The sequence below is a fragment of the Cyrtonyx montezumae genome, unplaced genomic scaffold, assembly GCF_038088225.1.
Source record: "Cyrtonyx montezumae isolate F1298 unplaced genomic scaffold, pur_monq_1.0 scaffold_8, whole genome shotgun sequence".
Taxonomy (NCBI): domain Eukaryota; kingdom Metazoa; phylum Chordata; class Aves; order Galliformes; family Odontophoridae; genus Cyrtonyx; species Cyrtonyx montezumae.
This window is the reverse complement of record NW_027072089.1, coordinates 35,242,436-35,262,993: the sequence shown is the minus strand read 5'-3', so window position 1 is coordinate 35,262,993 and position 20,558 is coordinate 35,242,436. Positions and strand designations below refer to the sequence as shown.

The 20,558-nt window shown below is 39.4% G+C and overlaps 1 protein-coding gene across 1 annotated transcript; it reads left to right on the top strand.

Annotated features, from left to right (window-relative positions):
- Positions 1–3,726: 3,726 nt before the first annotated feature.
- On the top strand, positions 3,727–19,725 carry UBXN2B (UBX domain protein 2B). Its single transcript, XM_065751920.1, has 9 exons — positions 3,727–3,862; positions 4,377–4,468; positions 6,797–6,868; positions 7,049–7,208; positions 8,138–8,215; positions 12,286–12,395; positions 12,837–12,974; positions 14,318–14,479; positions 17,350–19,725. The coding sequence occupies exons 1-9, from the start codon at positions 3,740–3,742 to the stop codon at positions 17,510–17,512; spliced, it is 1,098 nt and encodes a 365-aa protein (XP_065607992.1). The 5' UTR covers positions 3,727–3,739; the 3' UTR covers positions 17,513–19,725.
- The last annotated feature ends 833 nt before the right edge of the window (positions 19,726–20,558 follow it).

Genomic DNA, 20,558 nt, shown 5'->3' with positions numbered 1-20,558 from the left:
ATATAGCAGAATGTATAAAAGATTCTAGACTAGATGCAGCTAACGCTCTGCCAGTTGAACTATGTTTAGTTAAGGAGCATACCATGACTCAGTCAACTACATAAATTCTCAGACCTTTCCATCTCTCTAGATATACCATAGAATCATAGAATTTTATAAACATAGAATCACAGAATGGTATAGAGATCATTCAGTTCCAACCCCTCTGCTACGGGCAGGGTTGCCATCCACTAGATTTGTTGCTATATACAAAATTCAGATGTTTCTCAATTTAAATATATACTCCTTATTCATTTTTTAACATATATACATATTCCCGTTTTGTTGATTACTGAAAAAAAAAAAAAAAGAATCCAGACTTGTGTACTGCCTAGAAGATAAAAAGGTCTCCCTTATGTTTCTGAGATCCATGGTAATCTCAATGTGTGTAACTGTTAAGTACTTTACACTTTTTCTGCTGATTTTTTTGTAGACAGTAAATATAATTTGGCATCGCTTTAAGTTCAAAGACCTGACCCTACAATGCCAGTAATATTTTGATCTTAGTCAAAAAAGTATTTACTCATGTCAAGTTTCAGCTCTCTACCTCAGCCTTCAAGCCCATTAGCCTAGTTGTTCCTTAACACCATAAACTCACAGATGTATATCTTTTTTCTTACCCCTATCCTGGTCATACTTTTTATGGTTTTTCCAATGTTTTTATTTTAAATATCTTTCTAGGGAGATTACAATTAATCTTATGTACATTATAACTTTATTTTTCTTACTTTTTCTTCTTTGCTCTTACATTAAATACAAATATCAAAGAGGGTCTTGTTTAACTACTATTTTTCAATATTTTTACTTGCTTTTCAATTACACATTTACTTTTGGACACCAACAGTTGCAGTGAGAATTTGAAAATAAAGAACTTGTTGGCCATTACCTGAGTTATTCCCAAATAGAATACTGTAAAATGTAGTTTTAATAACCCGGAGAAAAACAACTTGGATAATTGAGGAGTATTTAAGACACAAAGAAACATATAGAACCAATTTTATTTAAGGAACTATAGCCAACAGACTGTAATTAGTTGCCTTCAATCTAGAACTGTGCAAAACATTGGTCACAATAACAATGTTATAAAGATCACAATGACTGCTTGGGATAGGCAGATATAAATTTCCAGATGTCTGAGATTACATTAATTTCACTGAGAAAAAGAAATGATCTGCTAATCTGTATTCAGGTGATCTCTGAAAACGTTGCTGGCAGCCTTAACCATAGAGGATGCAATCACAGAAAGACAGGTGGGAATAATGCCAGTGTTTAGGGTAGATAGGCCTGTCAAAATATGAGATATTTATTAACCTCCTCCCCCCAACTCATTTAATAATAGAGTCATTTGGCTTTTTAAAGCAATTACAGTTTAGACATCCTCTTTGCTAATTCAGTCTGTATCACCACAGGACACTTTTGCTTACACAACACCTGCACACTACTCATGAACGCTGAATGGAACAGCACGTGACTGCATTTTTATTCTTGATATATTCATACAAAGACTTCAGGTGCAGGAGCGAACTGAATTTGAATCTTATTTCTATTCACTTTTTTTCCCCTAAATAGGGACAAAAGTTCTTTACAGGAGCACATGATTGGCATATAGAGTTGAGAATGTAAGAGCTACGTGAACTGTATTATATACACAACTTTCAGTTGTGCTGCTCTTCTTTGTCAAACACCTGAAAAGATAATGGAGGAAAAAGCAGTCCTGCACACCTACAGTTTCAGTAACAACTACACTGTCGCCATTGTATAGCAGGTAGTGCTGACCCTGAGAGTCAGACAAAGCAGATCCTGCAGTCTGCACGGTTTAACAGTCTGCCTTGAAAGGTGCTGCGTGACCCCAGCTCTGCTAACCACAGCCCCCAGCAATTCTGAAGTGCAAACTATGGCAAGCAGGGTCTAGACAGACTTAGTAGAGAAAGCAGTAGGTGTTTTGTCTGAACGGCATTGAAAACAAATGTTAGCTGGCTATTTCAACAGGGTGTGAATCACATCCAGCTGTCTGCTTCAGAAATATCTCAGCTTTGCATACAGGTCACCATCCCGTGCTCAGCAAAGTTCCCCCTTCGTTTCAGTTGAGGATTAATAGAGCATTTTGTGTGAATGCTGGATAATTAGCGATGTTAGCTGTCAATTCACAATTTCAGAGGAAATCCCAAGTAGCCAACTGCATGCTGCAATCACTTGCATATTCACTAATTTGCATTACAAAACTCTTCAACTGCCAGTCATCTCAGCTGGCCTCACAGAGATTTATTTGTGTGCATATACAATGGATCTACCTCGTAATGAAATATCTAATTGGAACCAATCTATTAATTTCTATTTGTACTATTATCAAAACTTGTTTTCCATTATATATAAAATATATTCATAATATGTATATTCTTTCACTGCCTTCTTTCTTACGTTCATTCTTGGGAAAGCAAAATCATGCACTTTTAAACGTTACTAGTTCTTCATTAGTTGCATTTAGTGTCATTCCAAGTCTTCTTGTGATACATTGTTTTATTTCAGTACAGGTTAGGACATCAAACGTTCAACCAAAATGTCAGGGGTTCTGAGACAGGAACAGGTTAAAATAAAACCTAAGAGCTAAGCAAGAGGGTGAGATGCACTGATATGACTATTGCAATGGAGCAAGCTGAAACTGCAAAACCACAATGAGTGAACAGCCTTCATCTGCAGGACCCCTACCAGGAGGCAAAGCGAATGCCCACCCAAAGGAATTCAAGGCAGGCCTTATGGAAATGACTTCTTGGTGTTAATAGTAATGATCCATCGCAATTCTCAGAAATGTAGCAAATATACATGCTTTATGCTTTTCTCCCTGCAGTGTGCAACTTAGGTAGGTCTACTCCCCTTGAACCCAGTGTGTGTGCACACGCCGAATAAACATACCTGCTTTATAACCTAACTCTGCGCTTTAAAGTTTGTTTCTGCAAGTCAGCTCACTGTGCTTGATCTGGCTGAGATAGAGTTAATATTCTTTATAGCAGCCCCCAAGTGCTGTGTTTGCATCTGGGAATAAAGCAGCGCTGATAACACACCCAAGTTTTGACTCTTGCTAAGCAGTGCTTTCACAGCATGGAGGTTTTCTTCCTCCCATTCTGCCCCAAGAAGTTAGGAGGGAGGCACAGCCAGGACAATAAGCTGAAAGGATACCCCATACTGTACAACACTGCACTGGTTAAAGGAAGCTGGACATTCATGCTTATGGTGTTTATTCTCCTAAGGAACCCTTCAGTATGATGAAGGAAACAGCTAAAGCTCTGCCCAGCAATGGGAAGCTGTGAAAGAAGAACTTATTTTGCTTTGCTTTGAATCACTATGGATCTTTACCTTGACCCATAAGTTTTTCGGGTTTTGCTCTTCTGAATGGTGGAGGGTGAACGAGCAGCTGCGTGGGTGCTTGGTTCGAGTCAACCAAATTGGGAGGGGGAGGGGGGAGGGTGAAGTGACTGAAGAGTCACTGTAGGCCCTTAGTGGCAGGGATATGGCAGGCACCACCCGAGAGGACACGGACAGAGGCACAGAAGCCCAGCCCCAACCCGATGGCGGCGGGACTCCAGCCGTCTCCATGGAAACGGCCCCGTGGGCGGGGCCGCCCCGTTGCCATGGTGGCCGGAAGTGCCGCGCGGCGCTGGCCCCGCCCCCGATATTCCTCGGGAGGGGTTGTCGCCCTCAGAAGATGGCGGACGACGGGGCAGCTCCCGCGCAGCAGGAAGGGGAAATGTCGGCGGCTGGCGCCGGGCTCCGGAGGGAGCGGCAGCCTCGCGGCGGCGGCCGCCCGCCCAGCGCACGGGATTTGCAGGTGAGCGGGCGGGGAGGGGCATCCCGGTCCCTCGGCGGGGCGGAGCGTCGGCTCGGGGGCGCTCCCGGCCCTGCCCGGGCTGCCGTGAGGTGGGAGGCTGCAGGCGGGGCCGTACCCACAGGGCCGGGCTTCAGAGCACACGGGTGTGCCTGAAGTTACTCCTGCTGCGGTTTTATTTTCCGTTCCTGTGTCATACTGTTGTAAAAATTGATTTGCTTCCCAGTTTTATCGGGATTCTTTGCGACTTAAATATGTGCTATATATGTGTGTATTCTGAAGCTTGACACGACATGGTGTGGTTCAAGTGCAAGCAGGTCACTCTGGCATAAGCGTGTTGAGTATTTTATGTTTTTTTTTAAATAAAGTAGAAAGGAGACTGGGTTTAGATAATTCGTTGAAAGTCCTCATGTTGACATCTCTAATTTTTTGCTGATGTGCACATTTAGCGTTAGTGTGTCTTATTTCTGTTCCATATGTAGCTCTGGATGTCTAAAAAGAGTACTGTTTCCAACAGCTGGCCTTGGCAGAGTTATACGAAGATGAAGCTAAAAGGCAGTCGTTGTGTCCTGACAAACCAACAGCTACAAAGATGAGTAATTCAAAGGGGTAAGGCATGATTTGTACTTCAGGAATGTGTCACGTAGGTTCTGTATTAGCTATTGTAATGTTGTCATCCTAACTACTTTGTCTTCTTTTTTGTCTACAACAGTTCATAATCAAAAGTTTGGAATCCCTGTAATAATGCACAATCTTCTCAGAATGTGTTTTTTAATTCTATTTGTTTGGAAGCCATTGTGTTATATTCTATTCCATACTGCTTTAAACCCACTTTGTGTGAGATAAGATTAAAATGCTCCAAGTGAAATGCACTGTTGCCTGTTTTATTCCCCCCCAGGGATAGAATTCAGGTAATTGCTATGTCAGAAAAATACTGTAGTTATTTCCTTCTTCAAAGTTCAGCAAATCAGCACGTGTTTGTGTGAAACCTGATGAGAGCTGCTCTGAGTGTTCTTTTTAGGTTAGGATTACTTACGTAATTAGCCAGGTAAGTGAGTAGTGAGTTAATAGGAGGTGAGAGAAATAAGGATGACTTAGTGATAAAGTTGTTGGGTGGATGGACGATGTGTTTCTAGGTATAAAGCTAGGTTTTGCTGTCCTGTAGTGTTTGCAGTTTGTGTAGGGTTTGGAGATTCAATATAGCTTAAAACTTTTATAAAGAAACCTTGCCAGTTCTTAATTAATTGTTCTTTAAATTGTTCTAAGAATCTTTAAATCATCGCTGTCAGTGAGGCCATACAAGGATTGTATTTGGCTTGTCTTTCATTCACTGCTGCCAATGTGAATCTCCATCTCAAAAGAGGTCAAATAGCAGAAAAAGAGCTTAGTCAGCAACACTGGCCTCAAGTATATTTGCAAATGAGGATCTTTAGGAAGAGGGAACTTAGCACCAAATGAGAAAACTGTGGAATAATAGTTGTTTTTGGGTTTTTTTTTTTGATAAAACTGCCTAGCGTCAGCTACATAGATCAGAATTTATAAACAAGTTCAACTAAACTCCATTTACCAGTATCTATCCTGAAGTTACAGCTTCCCGTTCCGGCTGAAGAGGAAGCTGCAATACAGTGTCTTAAATACAAGTGTGACAGCTATTGGCAAGCACTTGCTCTTTGTTGGCAATTATGCTGGAATGTGTCTGAGGGAGAAAAGATGGCTGCAGTTTTGCTATTTGCGTGGTATCCAAAATGAGATTTTTTTTTTTTAATTGACTTCAGTTTCCTTTTAAATGAGCAGTATTAATTGGAAGGAAATGTAGTGCTGCACTTGAAGTCATCTATTTGTCTTTCACAGATGTCTGTGGGCACTGCTGGAGCAAATACTGTTGTGTAATCTCTAGCACCTTCACCAAATATAGGACAGTTGGCATAAAAGTACAAGCCCCACAAAGCCCACAGTGTGTCAAAGGAAGAAAACAGAAGAAACTAAGAAGAATAATGCCACAGAAGAGCTTTTAGTGCCCACAACTTCAGTCTGTAACAGTACTTTTTTTCTGAGAAGAAAATAAAAAGTAGATCCTTCTTGGAGCTGTACAGCCACCTCGTTTTAACACTAATACTTTAAAAAGTCACATCCTGTTCCACTATGTTCTGATTTGAAATGTATTGTAGTGAAACATTGCATAAGCCTGAAAAAGCAAACTGCCACGATGCAGACTGTTGTGTGTTCTTATCCTGCCTGTAAGGTTGACTTCCTCACATGGATCTTCACTGATGAGTTTTATGGTGAAATACTCCCAGCTTTTCCTGGTGTATTGAAAACTAACAACCTCATTTGTTTTCTGGTAGCTTACCAACTGGTCCTCGTCTTAAGGTAGAATTAAACTGGCCTTTAATCATCTTTTGAAAGTCTTTGCAGTGATGCCATTCTGTCTGTTTTTAAAATCAGGTAGGTTAGAAGTGAAAACTACTTCTGCTTAGTTTCTGGAATGCTCATAGACAGGAAATCCAAGACATGGAAAAAAATGGCAGCAGTGACTTCACTAGGCAGCAAAATCAGCTAAAACATTGTGGGAAGAATATGAAATAACAGTTAATACTGGTGGACAGGATTCTCCAGAAGATGTTCAGCTTGTAATATTAGCTTTGTTATCTGTGAGACTGCTAGCAGAATTCCGCTTCAGGCTTGCTCAGTATTAAGCATCTCTGTACCTTAGACAAAAAGCTATGATGAGAAGATAAACTTAGCATCAAGGTGGACCTTCTAGAAGATTTTATCTGGCCTAGAATTAAAGTTGTCTTGTCTAAGAAATGGTCCTTCCTTAGTTTTTGGAAAATAAGTGGTTTCAGAAGGTGGATGTGAAGAACTTAGTGCCTCTGATAACATGTGAGGAGTACGTACCAGTCATCTTCATAAATGTTCTTTCATTTTTCTCGACAGTCTTAAAATAGATTCTTTCAGAAGTTTGAGAAGACCAGAGAGAAGCATGAGTGATGACAAAGAAAACCAAAGGTATTTTAAAAAGAAAAAACTCAATTAACAATTGTGAAGGTATTTGTTGTTTTTCCTGACATTGCTCTCACATGTTTTTGAAAACACATTTGTCCATTAACTTACTTTCATTAGTGGTAAGAGGAAAATGTTGCTTGTCATTTTAAAGCATTGTTGCTTATGAATGTTACTATTCTGAAGATTTTATTCAGGTGACTCAGAATACAGAGGATTACAAATTTCTGGGGCTTCTAACAATCCAAGTAAGATTGTTGCTGAACTGTTCAAAGAAGCAAAAGAACATGGGGCTGTGCCACTAGATGAAGCTTCAAGAGCATCCAGTGACTTCAGTAAAGCTAAGGTAAAAGTCAAAAGGTATTTACATCAGGCTCTTTGAAGCTCATAATCACATGGCAGCAAATATGCCTTTCTGTGGTTGGCACATAGTGGAGGATTTGATCAATGCAGTTGTGTATTATGTGTGCTCAGTAGCTTGTTCTGGAAAACAAAAAAAGTGATGAGATACCATGCAATTTCAGGGAAGCACAGAATCACCAAGTTTGGAAAAGACCTCCAAGACGCCATTGGCCTTCTTGGCCACCTGGGCACACTGCTGGCTCACATTTAGCCATGCGTTGACCAACATCCACAGGTCCATTTCTTCCATGCAGTCTTCCAGCTGCTCTGCCTCAAACCTGTAGTGCTGCATGGGATGGTTGTGGCCAGCGTGCAGGACTTGGTCTTATTGAACTTCATCCCATTGGCCTTAGGCAGTGCCATCTTCTCCAGGAGAATACTGTGGGAGACAGTGTCCAAGGCTTTGCTGGAGTCTAGGTAGACTACATCAGCAGCCTTTCCCTCCCACCAGGCAGGACGCTCGATCGTAGAAGGAGATGAGGTTGGTCAAGCAGGACCTGCCTTTTGTGAAGCTGTGCTGGCTGGGCCTGATCCCTTGGTTGTCCTATATATGTTGTGTGGGAAGAATTGTTAGAATCAGCTTGAACTGGGATTATATGCTTCATTTTTAATTAAGTTGATTTTTAAAAGTCAGCTGTGGTTGTCAAAATGTCTTCTGTTGAATTACTAATGTTTGAAGAAGTGTACAGACTAGAAACTAATATTGATCCTATAAAAATTACTAGATAAAATTTTCTGCTTAGAAAGTATACAAATTACAATTGCTTGCTTTTTACCATGGGAGCAAGCTTGCTGTTTTTAATTGTGCCTTGATAAATTTAGTAAACTGCTTCAGATATCTTTTCAATAAGCTTTACTTGGTATATTTTTCAGTCATTTTCTGGTGGTGGATATAGACTGGGTGACTCATCTCAAAAGCACTCTGAATATATATATGGAGAAAATGAAGATGTAAGTATAATTCTGAATAGCCATAAACAGTGCCTCTGATCATTGCCTGCCTTTACTGTGTTTACAGCTTAAAATACCAGTATTACTGCAGTTGTCTATGAAGAAAGACAAATATCTAAACATTAGAAACGTATGCAGTAGAAATTAAGTCAAAGTGTGTCCAGAGGAAAAAATATTTAGTGGGTACCATTAAGGGCAATGTTAAAGATGTGTTTGGCAGGAGGACTGGGTGACCAGATGTGACTTTGGGAAATTGAATTGCTGGGAGCATTCCGATCTCTTGACCTGAGTTGTGAAGCAGAAATTAGAATTAAAAGTTTCATTTGATGCAGAGAAGAGATGCAACAGCTAATAAGATCTGTAGGCATTCACAGCACTGACTTGGATTAATTTAAATCCCTTGGTAATTAGTGATTTCTGTTTAATTTTTTATGTACCCACATTGGAAGTGACACTCGCTAGTGAATACCTACCACCTGAATATTTTTACCATGTGTGGTAAAAAATAATACGAATAATAAGAAGTTAAAAGAATGACTTTTTTGTGTAGTTCATAATTTAGAAAAGCAAGTTATCTTTATGTTAAATGATACCACAACTTTTTTTTGCCAGTTAGCTTTTTCTGAGTATTAAGGCTGTACAGATAGCTGAAATGTAGGAAAGACAGAGAAAAATAAAGGATTTCTTCAAAACTGTGGGAACAGTCTGCCTTAATTATGACTTGAATGCAGTTAGCAGAGTACTTATTCAGAGTTTCATAGAATAGTTGAGATTGGAAAGGATCTTTGTTCAGGTCATCTGGTTCAACTCTTCTGTTGCCCAGGACGCCATGTTCAGACAGCTTCTGAAGATCTCCAAGGAGACTCCACAACCTCTCTGTTCTATTGCTCAGTAACCTGCAAAGAAAGAAATGCTTCCTTATGTTCAGAGGGAACTTCCTGTGTTCCAGTTTGTGCCCATTGCTGCTTATCCTGGCACTGGACACCACTGTACAGAGTCTTGTTTGCACCTTCAGGTATTTACAGACTGATTATTCTTGCTGAGCTTCCTCTTCTCCAGGCTTTTAAGCTCAGCTCAGTGTCAGCCTTTCCTTGTAGGAGAGGATGCACCACTCCCTTCATCATGTCTGTGGCCCTTCCCTTCAGTGGACATTCTCCATTATGTATGAGTCTCTCTTGTACTGGGGTGCCTGAAACTGGACACAGTGCTCTAGATGTGTCCTCCCCAGCCATCTGCTTGCAAAGCTTTGCCTAATACAGTCCTGGGTACCATTAGCTGCCTTTGCTGCAAGGGCACATTGCTGGATCATGTTCTACTTGGTGTCCTTTAGGGTTTTGCCAAGCTGCTTTCTAGTAGGTGCCCCCCCAGTGTGGTACTGACTAGGGTGTTTTCTTCTCCAGATGATGGGCTTTGCATTTCTTGTTGAGCTTCATGAGGTTCTTGTCAGCCCTTTTTCCTGCCTGTTAAGGTATCTGTGAATGGCAGCGTGACCCTCTGGTATATCAGCTATTCCTCCCAGTTTAGTGTCAGCTTCAAACATAGTGAGGGTGCACTCTATTCTATTGTTTAGATCACTAATGAAGATTCTAGACAGAATTAAACCCATTATTGACCTGTGGAGTACATTGTTAGTTACTAGCCACCAACTAGACTTTGTTCCACTCCTCATCACCCCTCTGGGCCTACCTGTTCAGCTAGTTCTCAGTCCAGCTCACTGTATGCTCATCCACCCCATATATTAATATCCCCTTGATGAGGATCTTCAGGTGGACAGTGTTGTCTGTTCCCTCTCATCTGTCAGGCCAGTCATTTCGTTAAAGTTGATCAAAACCAACTTCTACTTGGTGAATCCGTGCTGACTGCTCATGATGAATTTGATGTCTTCCATATGCCTGGAAAATGATTTCTAGGTTCAGATGCTCCTGTCCCTTCCCAGTAATTGAGGGGTGAAGCTGACTAGCAAGTAATCATTTGGCAAATTTATATCACTTCTTACAGTAAAGGGGCCTTAACCAAAGACTCTTTTCCCCGAAGTGCATCTAAACTACCAAAGACATGCATGAACTCTGTTTCAAGTTTGTTACTAATTTTTGAAGCCAGCTGGTTCACATACTGTCTGTTGACCAGCTGAAAGTGGATTTGAGCATAGTGGCAGTTCTGTTGTCACCCTTTACTTTTTTATGGTAAATGCATGAAAACAAAAGTAATTTGAAATATAAAAATAGTTATCTTAACACCTCTGAAGGATTTATTTTTTGTTAGTGGAAATTAGTTTTCTCTAGGTGTGATTCAAGTTCAAAATTGTCTTAAATTTCAACTGGAGAAATAAACTTCAGTTATTTCTGAGAATAGATCATAATCTAAAAGAATCCCATTCTCCTTTAATAGTAACACTCAGTTCGTTGTATCTTTTTTATATCATCTATATACAATTCATGCTAGAGTCTTTGCAAATTATTTTCAGTATGGTGGAAAGAACGTGGTTTTTCTTGTAGAGCAGACTGTAACTAGAGGGAAAGAAAGCTGAAGTCAGAGACAGGCTGCCCACCCACAGCTGAGAAAGTGCTGATTTCACTACTTGAGAAACAGGGTGGGGGGGGGAAAAGTTTTTCTCCATCTTCACAGTCATCTTTTGCATGCTTTCATGTGAATGGATGAAAGTTATTAAACCATTCTGTTGCACAAGTTATAAATGGCTGGTTTTGTAAATCCTCTCTGTGCAGGTCACTCACACCTTCTCATCTTGACAATGCTGTCCTTGACACAGTTTGTGGAATAGTCTACTCTGACTCAAGATGGAATGTGGGAAGAATCAGGTCATCTTTTCTTTTAAATAATTCCTCATTTTCTTCCTTACACCATTTAAATGCATCCCAGCTGATTATATGAGGACCGTGGAGACATCAGTAGCTTTTATTTGCCTGTTTTTCACTCTGAGCATGACTTTCAGTTTTCTTTTGCCTGTGCCTTAGATACAACTTAAATTCTTTCGCTTATTAATCAGAAAGAAACGAAGTTTGTATATACTTCTAGTCTTACAATGAGGGGAAAAAACTACCACCAACAACAAATAACTAAGATGTTATGTTGAAAGACAGTTTAATCTAGCCTCTAGTTCCTACAAGCCCACAGAAGTGATAAGTTAGATCAGGGAGATGATCCAGGTTAAAAACTAATCTTTTCTTCTTTTTCTCCCTTCCCTCTTGTATTTTGTTTGAGATCACATCATTGTGTCAAGTGAGAAAGAGATAAAAATAAAGTCTTCTGTATCTTGCCATTCAGTTGAGTGGCTAGAGTTGATGTTAAGCTCGTCAAGGCAGGAAAAACTAGAGAAGCTAAAGGATGTGCTTTAGACTGGGAGCTTATGTCATGACATGCCAGGAAATTATGCCTTTTACCCTCTTAAATCCTTCTACTTGTTAAGTAATGGCCTGGTCTCCTAAGCCAAAAGCATGTTGCTGTGGGGTTACCATTATTTGAGGCAGGGCTAGTTTTCTTAAGGGAAGCACATTTTCACTGGTTAGGAAAGCCTAATCTTCCTGGACTGTAAGGTACGAGTTGCAGGAAAGAGGTGCAGACTTGTGTGAGCTGCAGTGCCTCCAGTGATACAGGCTTTGGCTAGAAGTATGTGTAAGCTGCAAAATCAGGAGTGAGTGAAAGAAGCTGGTCTTCCAGGATGCTTGGAATTTGAACAGGGAAGAGCTAGTATCAACTTTAACTGCAGTTCAGTGTGTAACAATTTAAAGAAACAGCAATTAGAGCTCTAACTGCTATATCAGCTATTAGGTATTTTGTAAATGTATACATTAATTTCTAAATTTATCAACAAGAAGTGTTAACTGCTTTTAAAAGTAGTTGAAACACTGTCAAGCTCATTATAAAGTCATTGTATATTATCTGTATCTCATGAATAGCAAGAGATTCTTTACCGCAGATGTAAAGATGGTCTTAGAATAAATGGTAATCTGTAGGGAACTGAAATACTTTACCTTTGTATCTTCACTTTCTATCTTTGTATATTTCACTTTGTATCTTTCACTTCTTTCTTAACTTCAATATTTTTCCCTCAGGTTCAAATTTTGCTGAAACTGTGGAGGAATGGCTTCAGTTTAGATGATGGAGAGTTGAGATCCTATTCAGACCCAATAAATGCTCAGTTTCTTGAGTCTGTTAAAAGAGGGTAAGTTAAAATAGCAGTTTTGAGGCATGTCTTTCAAGTGAAGTGAAGAAAAATGTTTTCTCTGAATGGTTAAAATTATGAAAAACTTAAGGTTTCTGCTCTGTTTGCACTCATAAAATGAGTTCTATATTTGTCACCAGGTGCATGGAGTACTTAAAAATTTGAATTTTTTTTGTTCCTTCTGGTGGCTTAACTTCTAATGTTACTTATATAGCCAGCTGTTAGTTCCACAGATTTTGTTAGTAATTTCCAGGCTGATTTTTTTTCTTCATTTTAGTTTTTAACTTTGTCTGTTATTTTGAGCTGAAACCAATTCATAAACCATTTGGACATCTATAGCTTTTAAAGTAAGCAGAGTAATAGCATTAACATGTACAGTGCAGGATCTGTGTGTAATTGTTGCAGTACAGAGCATAACTGGGAGCCTTTTGTTGTATTAAGGGAAATTCCTGTGGAACTGCAGCGACTTGTTCATGGCGGCCAGGTTAACCTGGACATGGAAGACCACCAGGAGCAGGAATATGTGAAGCCAAGACTGCGATTCAAAGCTTTCAGTGGAGAAGGACAAAAACTTGGAAGGTAAAAATCACTCATTTTTGTGTCCACATGTCGTGCCAAAAGCTGGATTTAATCAATTAGGAGAGTTTTGAAGAACCAATCAGATGATGAAAGCAATATGAAATGATTTTGTGCCACCTTCATTTCAAGGTCCCAGCCCTGATTTTATTGTCACTAGTAACCGTGGAAGCTTTCATATAATTCTAGTAAAAGGCAAATCTTACTTCTCTGTCCTGACCTGCTCATAGATCTGCTAAATGTTTGTTGTAAATACAGTATTTCTCTGCTTATTCTTATGTATAACTTTGTCTATATTTTTCTACCAGTGGAACTTGTACACAATGTTGCAGAAGTCATTTCTTTGTTTTGAGTGTCTACTTTGTCCAAATGTGCATAATTTCTGTTCAGATTTAATTACTGTTGTAGTGAACAGTTCCGTGACAACTCTGCCACTGAGCAGGCTTTCTTACATAACAATTACAGCTTTTACAGCATCTTCTCCCACTGATTTGATATGAGCTGTTGAGTTGTGTGTAGTGCTAGGCTTCTGTTCGTGATTTCGTCTATTCATGTAATATATTTGTTTGCTGAAAAAGTTATTAATGGTATGCTGTTGTGTGTAATGTAATTCAGTAAATGCTTTTGTACAAAAGCTGTGTCTCCTGTAAAAAATCAGGGAGTGTGCTCATGAGAAATAAAAAGATGAGAAGCTCTGGTAGGAGAGATGCTGCAAACAATTGTATATATTAGAATCTTCACCTGAGCAGTTACTCAGGATATTTAAAGAAATACAGAACAAAAAGAGATGGGAAAGAGAGAGGGCTCTGTATAGAGGAACATGCACACCCGTTGTAGGATTTTTTTTTTTTTTTTTGGTAGCTGGTGAAGTCTTAGCTATGTAAGCAGTGAAAAAGAGAGCTGAATAGTTCTCTCCTGTCAGATCTGTGTTATTTGTATAGCGCACAGGACAAAGAATCCGGGCTTTCTACGTGTTGATGCCAATTACCTGCTGATACCACTTGTGCTCTAAAAAGGTGGGGCTTACCCAGAATCTTAAAACAGTGCTCATAACAGCAATTTTTAAAGTAGCTCGTGTCAGTTAGTACAGCATAATGGTGTGATTATTTTTTTTAAATGCAGTTCATGAGTCGTGGCATGTAAATCTTATATCAAAGACTGTATTTCATGTTCTGTATGCATAAACAAAGATATTTCAGTTTCTACCCGATTACCTATTTAATATCAGGCAAAGGTAAGGATCTACAAAGCTGCAGGAAATATATATGTGGAATTTGACAGTCTTTGAAATGAAACTATGTAAATGTTTTTTACCTCTTGTATTGTTTTTTTTTCCACTTGTGTAGCCTCACGCCTGAAATAGTCAGCACACCTTCATCTCCAGAGGAAGAGGACAAATCCATTCTTAATGCACCTGTTCTGATTGATGATTCCGTCCCAGCGACTAAAGTTCAAATCAGATTAGCGGATGGAAGCCGCTTAATACAAAGATTTAATCAAACACACAGGTAAATTAAGTCTGCATCAGTACAGGTGACTAACTGTTTTGGTAAGTTTGTGCTTTATCATCAAATAAATATCAGCAAGGCACCAAAAAGAGGGAAATGAAGTTCCACCAAAAATACCACAGCTCTGCAATGTTTTCATAGACAGAGATGTATTGGTAAATTGACTATTAGAGCAGAACTGTGATTGAAAACATGGGATACTTGGTAACTGTGAAGTCTCAAATTTCCTGGCCTGTGATGTCCTGTGGTTTGTAAAAACTCAATATCAGCCATAATGAATGTCTGATAAGGTATGAGATCCCTTTACTATTCCTGAGGAAACTGACATCTGGACAACCTTTCAGTGTACTGCTCTCAACCCTGAGCTCATTGTGGGAGAAGCCAGTGGCTGATTTAGGTGATTCTGGCACTTTGTTTTAAGCCGTTGTGGAGTATAATGTGTTCTGCAGTATAGTCAGGGTTGCTGCCGTAGTCTGGAGCCCCGGCTTTCTCTTTCATTGTACTTGAAGCTGACTAAGCTGTGACTGAATGAGATATGGTTTATAAGTGTAGACTGCATCTTGTAGTCAGGAGGGTATATGGTCACACCATGCTCATATAAATTCTGGTGTGTGGCCGGACTGGTGCAGGCAAACAATGGCTGGTTGTCTGCTAGGGATGGGTGGTGTGTGAAACTTGGTGAATGTTTAGACCCATTAGAATAGAGTAATTCAGTAGGAAGAGACCTTCAAAGATCACATGGTCAGACTGCATGACCTCTTTTGGGACTACCCAGAGGTCAAACGTTGAGGGCGTTATCCAGAAGTCTATAGTAGTACTACTCCAGTACTGCATCTAGAGCACTGCTAAGAAATGTTGAGCAGGCTGTAGAACTGAGCCCTTGGGAGCACCGCTGGTGACCGTCTGCCAGCTAGATTGTAGCTCCATTCACTACAACCCTTTGCATGCTACCATCAAGACAGTTCATCATCCAGCATGATGATGTGAAACTGTTTATCTCAGAATTGGACGACTTGTCCGGAAGGATGCCATGAGGGACAGTAGCGAAGGCCTTAGTGAAATCCAGAAAGATTACACCCACTGGCTTCCCTTGATGAACTGGTGTTGACTGTCTCTGGTGATATTTTTGGTGTTTAAGCACCTTCCATTCAGCGGGGACCTCTCCTGACTTCCATGACCTCTGCTAAAATTTCAAGAGAGGTCCATCTATAACATCTGCTAATTCCTTCTGTACTCTGGGTTGAATCCTGCCTGGCTCTGTGAGCTTAGGGAATGTTGAGCTAATACAGTTGTTCCCTTACATTCCACTGACTACAGATGCAAAGCCAGGATACTCCAATTTGGGAGTTGGGGCACCCCAAGATCTATCATTGCTATTAAATACTGAGGTGTTAAATGCCTGTGCCTTTTCCTCCTTACTTATTAGGTGACCAGTCAACTTTTAATAGACTGTTGTTTGGAGTTACCATTGCTATTATTGACATTGTTGGGGCATTACCACAAATGGCGTTGGCCAACTTCATTTATTTGTCTAAGAGATTGTTTTAGAGCAAAGTTCTGTGAAGTTATGCTTTGCACTTGCTGTTCTACGTGGCTGAGAGAACTTTGAGCAGAAAGCAGAGATTTGGATAGTAGTTCTACCCACATTTGACAGCAAGTAAGGCTAAGTTAGCCCGCTCCAGAATCTGCACCATTATGTTAGAACACAGCTGCAGCTCAGCTTGAATCCTGCCTTGAAGGTGGTCTTAGTGTGGACTCACGTTTCTTTACAAAGCTGTTACATGGCTTTGAGAGTTCACTTGTCTTTTTTTCTTCCATTTCTGGTTCAGAATAACGTCAGAGCCAGCACGCAGCTTTCTTCACCTGACAAAAGACATAGACCACAAGAAAATAACTTTAGCTGAGGTGCCAATAGAGAAGAAATAGCATCAGTGATGTCTCATGCTTTAGTAGACTTACAGTACCAGCTCAGACTCTTCCTTCCAGCAGCAGTTGGAGAAATTACTTAATAGTATGGCTGCTAGAGAGGCTTTGTAGCCATGATGTTTTATATTCTCTGCACTGAAGAAGTGGTAAATTCCCAGTAATAACTGTTAACAATGGCTATGTTGATGGAAGCTTATTTAATAATTACTGCCTTTCTCATAGTTACTTTTGCTGACACCTGATCAAAATGACTTACTAAAGTGCACTGCTTGCATCATAAGACTTGAAGATAGAAAGCTGAAGTGCCTGCTTATTTGAATGCAGTGAATCTACCAACTTATTATCTCAGTAGACCTTCAAAGATGTTATTCTCAGTTTTATTACTGAGTTATTTTTTTATTTCTAAAAATCATCCTTTATCCATGTTTTGTACAGCTAAATTTGCTATGCTGTGTCTGTTTTATGAACTGCTGTTTGCTAGTTCAGTGCTAAGTGAAAGCAGGTTTCCCCTGCTTGCTGTGGAGGTGTGTTAATAATTCCCCTCTGCTTTCTCACTGCCATATGTTGTAAGATTTTTTTCCTTCCATTAAGACTTTAATCTTTTTGGTATATACTAATGAAAATATTTTTGGCAACTGGAATTGAAAAAGTAGTTTACACTTTACAGTAGTTTAACAGTTTATGTTACACTTCAACATTAATACTTTTATTTCTCTTATTTGAGAAAACAAACAACATGAAAACTAATCCCTCGGGTTTTGTATGCAAGAAACAAAACATTTCTAGGCTGCAACCCCTCAGCAATATGGGTAACATTGAAATGCAAAACCACTAGGACATATTAAACAGGTTTTTAGTCTGTTGGACAATTGTGTTCTTTGTCTTCAGAGATTTAAGTTGGAATGGAATCATACACAGCTCTCATGTCCATATCCCTTCCACAGGATTAAAGATATTCGAGATTTCATTATCCAGTCCCGTCCTGCGTTTGCAACAACTGATTTTGTTCTTGTGACGACCTTTCCAAATAAAGAGCTAACAGATGAAAGCCTGACACTACGAGAAGCAGATATACTTAACACTGTGATTCTTCAGCAATTCAAGTAATCTTAGAGCTGTGGCTACAGCATGGAGTATGTGCTGTGTTGTCATACAGTGTTTGCAGTAGATGAAAAAAAGACCGATGGACAGCTTTATTCTTCCACTTCCACAGATCAGATTTTTGAGTTTCATGTCTTCCAGCTATAGCATATCTTCTTTTAATTTCTCAGCATTGTTTAACCTCTTTTCAGTGTTAAAATTAACCCCGTGTTAGTATGTTTCAAGCAATGCCATGTGTGAGATGTGAGCTGTCACAGTGACTCTTCAGTGTTTTTATGGTGGGGTGGGTGGAAGGAGAAGCATTTTTCTGGAGGGAACAGTGTATTTCATATGGTTGGTAAGATTTGCACTATGGAAATGTTTTATGCTGCACTGACAAACAGCCATGTGAAAAATTAGCCTGAAGGTTATGTTTACCTTCCAGGCTGTATTAATATTAAGTTATTCTGTTTGATAGGTTGACAGATAGCTAATGCTGTAAAATAGGCTTTGTATTTTTTGTTTCTAGCGTTTCATGGTGTGGTATAATTATTTATATTCTAATTTTTATGTAAATATCCTTACATTGTTATTTTTGAGTGAATCAGTATTAGGAGATGAAAAGCTCAGCTCTTGCAAACTGTATAATAGCATTCTCATTTGTATTCTGGTTGTTCTGTTTGTGGAGAAGATTAGAAGAAAAGAAATTCTTAAGTTGAAGAAAGGACAAAGACCACTGTCATCTGAAGAACTGCTGTGATGTAGACTTCATGAGGGTAGGTCTATGGTTACTTTGAAATTGGCAGTACTGTTGAGTCCTGTGCAGCTGTGTGATTCTTCACATGAACAGTTATTTGAATTAAAAACTAGCAAGATGCACAGATACAGAAATTGTTTATTCACTCACTTGCATGCACAAAAGTAGACATGTTAATTGATTGTGTGTTTTTGACCTGAAAGTCAGGTCTTTATATTTGGAATTTTGACTAATGACCTTTTATAATATTCACTGGGGATTTACTTGTGCAGCTTCCCATTATACGCTTCCATTGGAGGTTGTATAATTAAACCTTGTAATCTTTGGAATGGTATATTTTTTTCTTCAAATGACGTGGTCCTACACTGCAGTATGTCAGTAGGAATCTCATGTTGTTGTGGGCAGACTGGCTGCTGTGCTTTACTAGTATGCAGATTTATAATATTTGTGGCTTTATATCAAATGGATCAGACTGAAGGAGAGTAAGTGGTCTGTATTCTTTGTACAAATAAATGTATTAAAAATACTGTTTTCACTGACTGGAAAATGTCTACACATTTATTTATGCATAGCTTTATCTTCGGTTGGTATATTAGATTAATCTGAACTTTTAATCTCAAAGTTCAAATTTGAGTAAGTTTTAAGTGTGCAGTTGTATTTGAAGTCATTTGTTTTTGTAATCTGTCTGCACAATTTAATCAGAATGCATTTACTGTGCTAAGTAAAAAAAAACCCAAGAACTTCTAAGCTAAATGAGCATAGACAGTATTTGTTCTTCTCAGTTTATGTTGTGATGAAATGGTGATTGTGCTGTGTGCCATATAGAAATATTTAGGCCTAAGTGGAAAGAGGTGGACACGTACGACACATTTATTTTATATATTTATATTCTATCTATAAATGTGTGGTCAGAGTCAGTATTGTGGAGCAGACCACGGGCACTCTGTGGTTTAGGTTTATTTCAGCTCAGGATGTAGGTACAGTTACACTGCTTATTATTTCTGAAGACTGAAACTGAACACAGTGTTTAAACAGATGATATGTTTTTCCTCCTACTATGTCAAAAAGCAGCTCATATTATGACAATGTTTATTTCAAATAGCTGGTAAATTGTAGTGTTCAGTAGCAGCTGATAGTGTCTAGGAGCCCCAGTAGTTGAGTTTCTTTTGTCAAGCATTTTTGTCTTAGCTTCTCTGAAGTACAAGTGATAGTGCTGTCACTCTTTTAGGCAGCTTAGGAAAGGCTCAGGCTTGACCTCTGCTTGTCTTTTACAGAAATCCTTTATCACACAAGACCCAAACAATCCAAAAGTAAATGTTTTCTCTTGAAAATCTGGGCTTGAAAGCTTGTGCTTTTTTTGGACACCACTCCCATTTTTGTAGCTGTTTATTCTGGAAAAGCGTAATCAGGCTTGTTGGTTTAGATTTTTTTTTTTTTCAGCAGCATTTTGAGAAGTTTGTAAACATGGTGCCTTAACCTGACTGCTGGATGCACTCGTTGCATATGCTAACAACTAGATCATGCAGTTCTCACTCCTAATGCAAATCTCTCTTAATAACAATTGAACCATGTAGGACATGTAAGAGCCCAGAGGTGCAGTTATTAGCTCCCTGCTTAGTTGCTTGCAAAAGGGGAAAGCTCCCACGGTCTTTAAATGGCATTGTTCTGTGGGAGGAACAGACTGCTCCTTCCCTTTGCTCGTGCTGTTCAAGCCTGTCAGGCCTCAGCCAAGGCACGTGCAGTTCTGCAGCCAGGAAAGGCAGGGAGTGGTGGGAGCATAGAATAGTAAGTACTGAATTGATGTCACAGAGAGCAGCGAGCTCGTGTTGTTTCTGGGGCTTCTATGTGGTTGGAGTGGGTCCTTCAGAAGCTTAAAAAGATTGGTGCTGTTCAGCTGATTGTCAGCTGTTTGGAAGTGAACTTCAGAAACCCAAAGATTAATGCAAAGATCAACGGCAGTAGGCAGCAACTGTGCTGAATGCTTAGTGAATTACAGCAGTCGGATCAAATTGTGTCCTTAGTGCAGCTGAATGTCCAGGTACAAATCTGGAACTAACTGTGGAGGGCACTAGTAGTCTGGAAAGCACTGACCCTGGAAGAGAGTTGGATGTCAGCAGGAAAAAAAAAAATTGAGTAGAACTGTTCACACTCCTTTGAGGTTTATGGGGTTGTCTCTGTGGCTGGGAGATGGTTTTTATCCATGTGTTTGTGAGCGGTGAGTTCAATAATACTTACGGTGCTTGTCTTGTTAAGGGCTTCAGAATTGAGAGAAAAAATAAGTGGGAATGATTTAAAGGCTGAAGAAAATGACCTTAA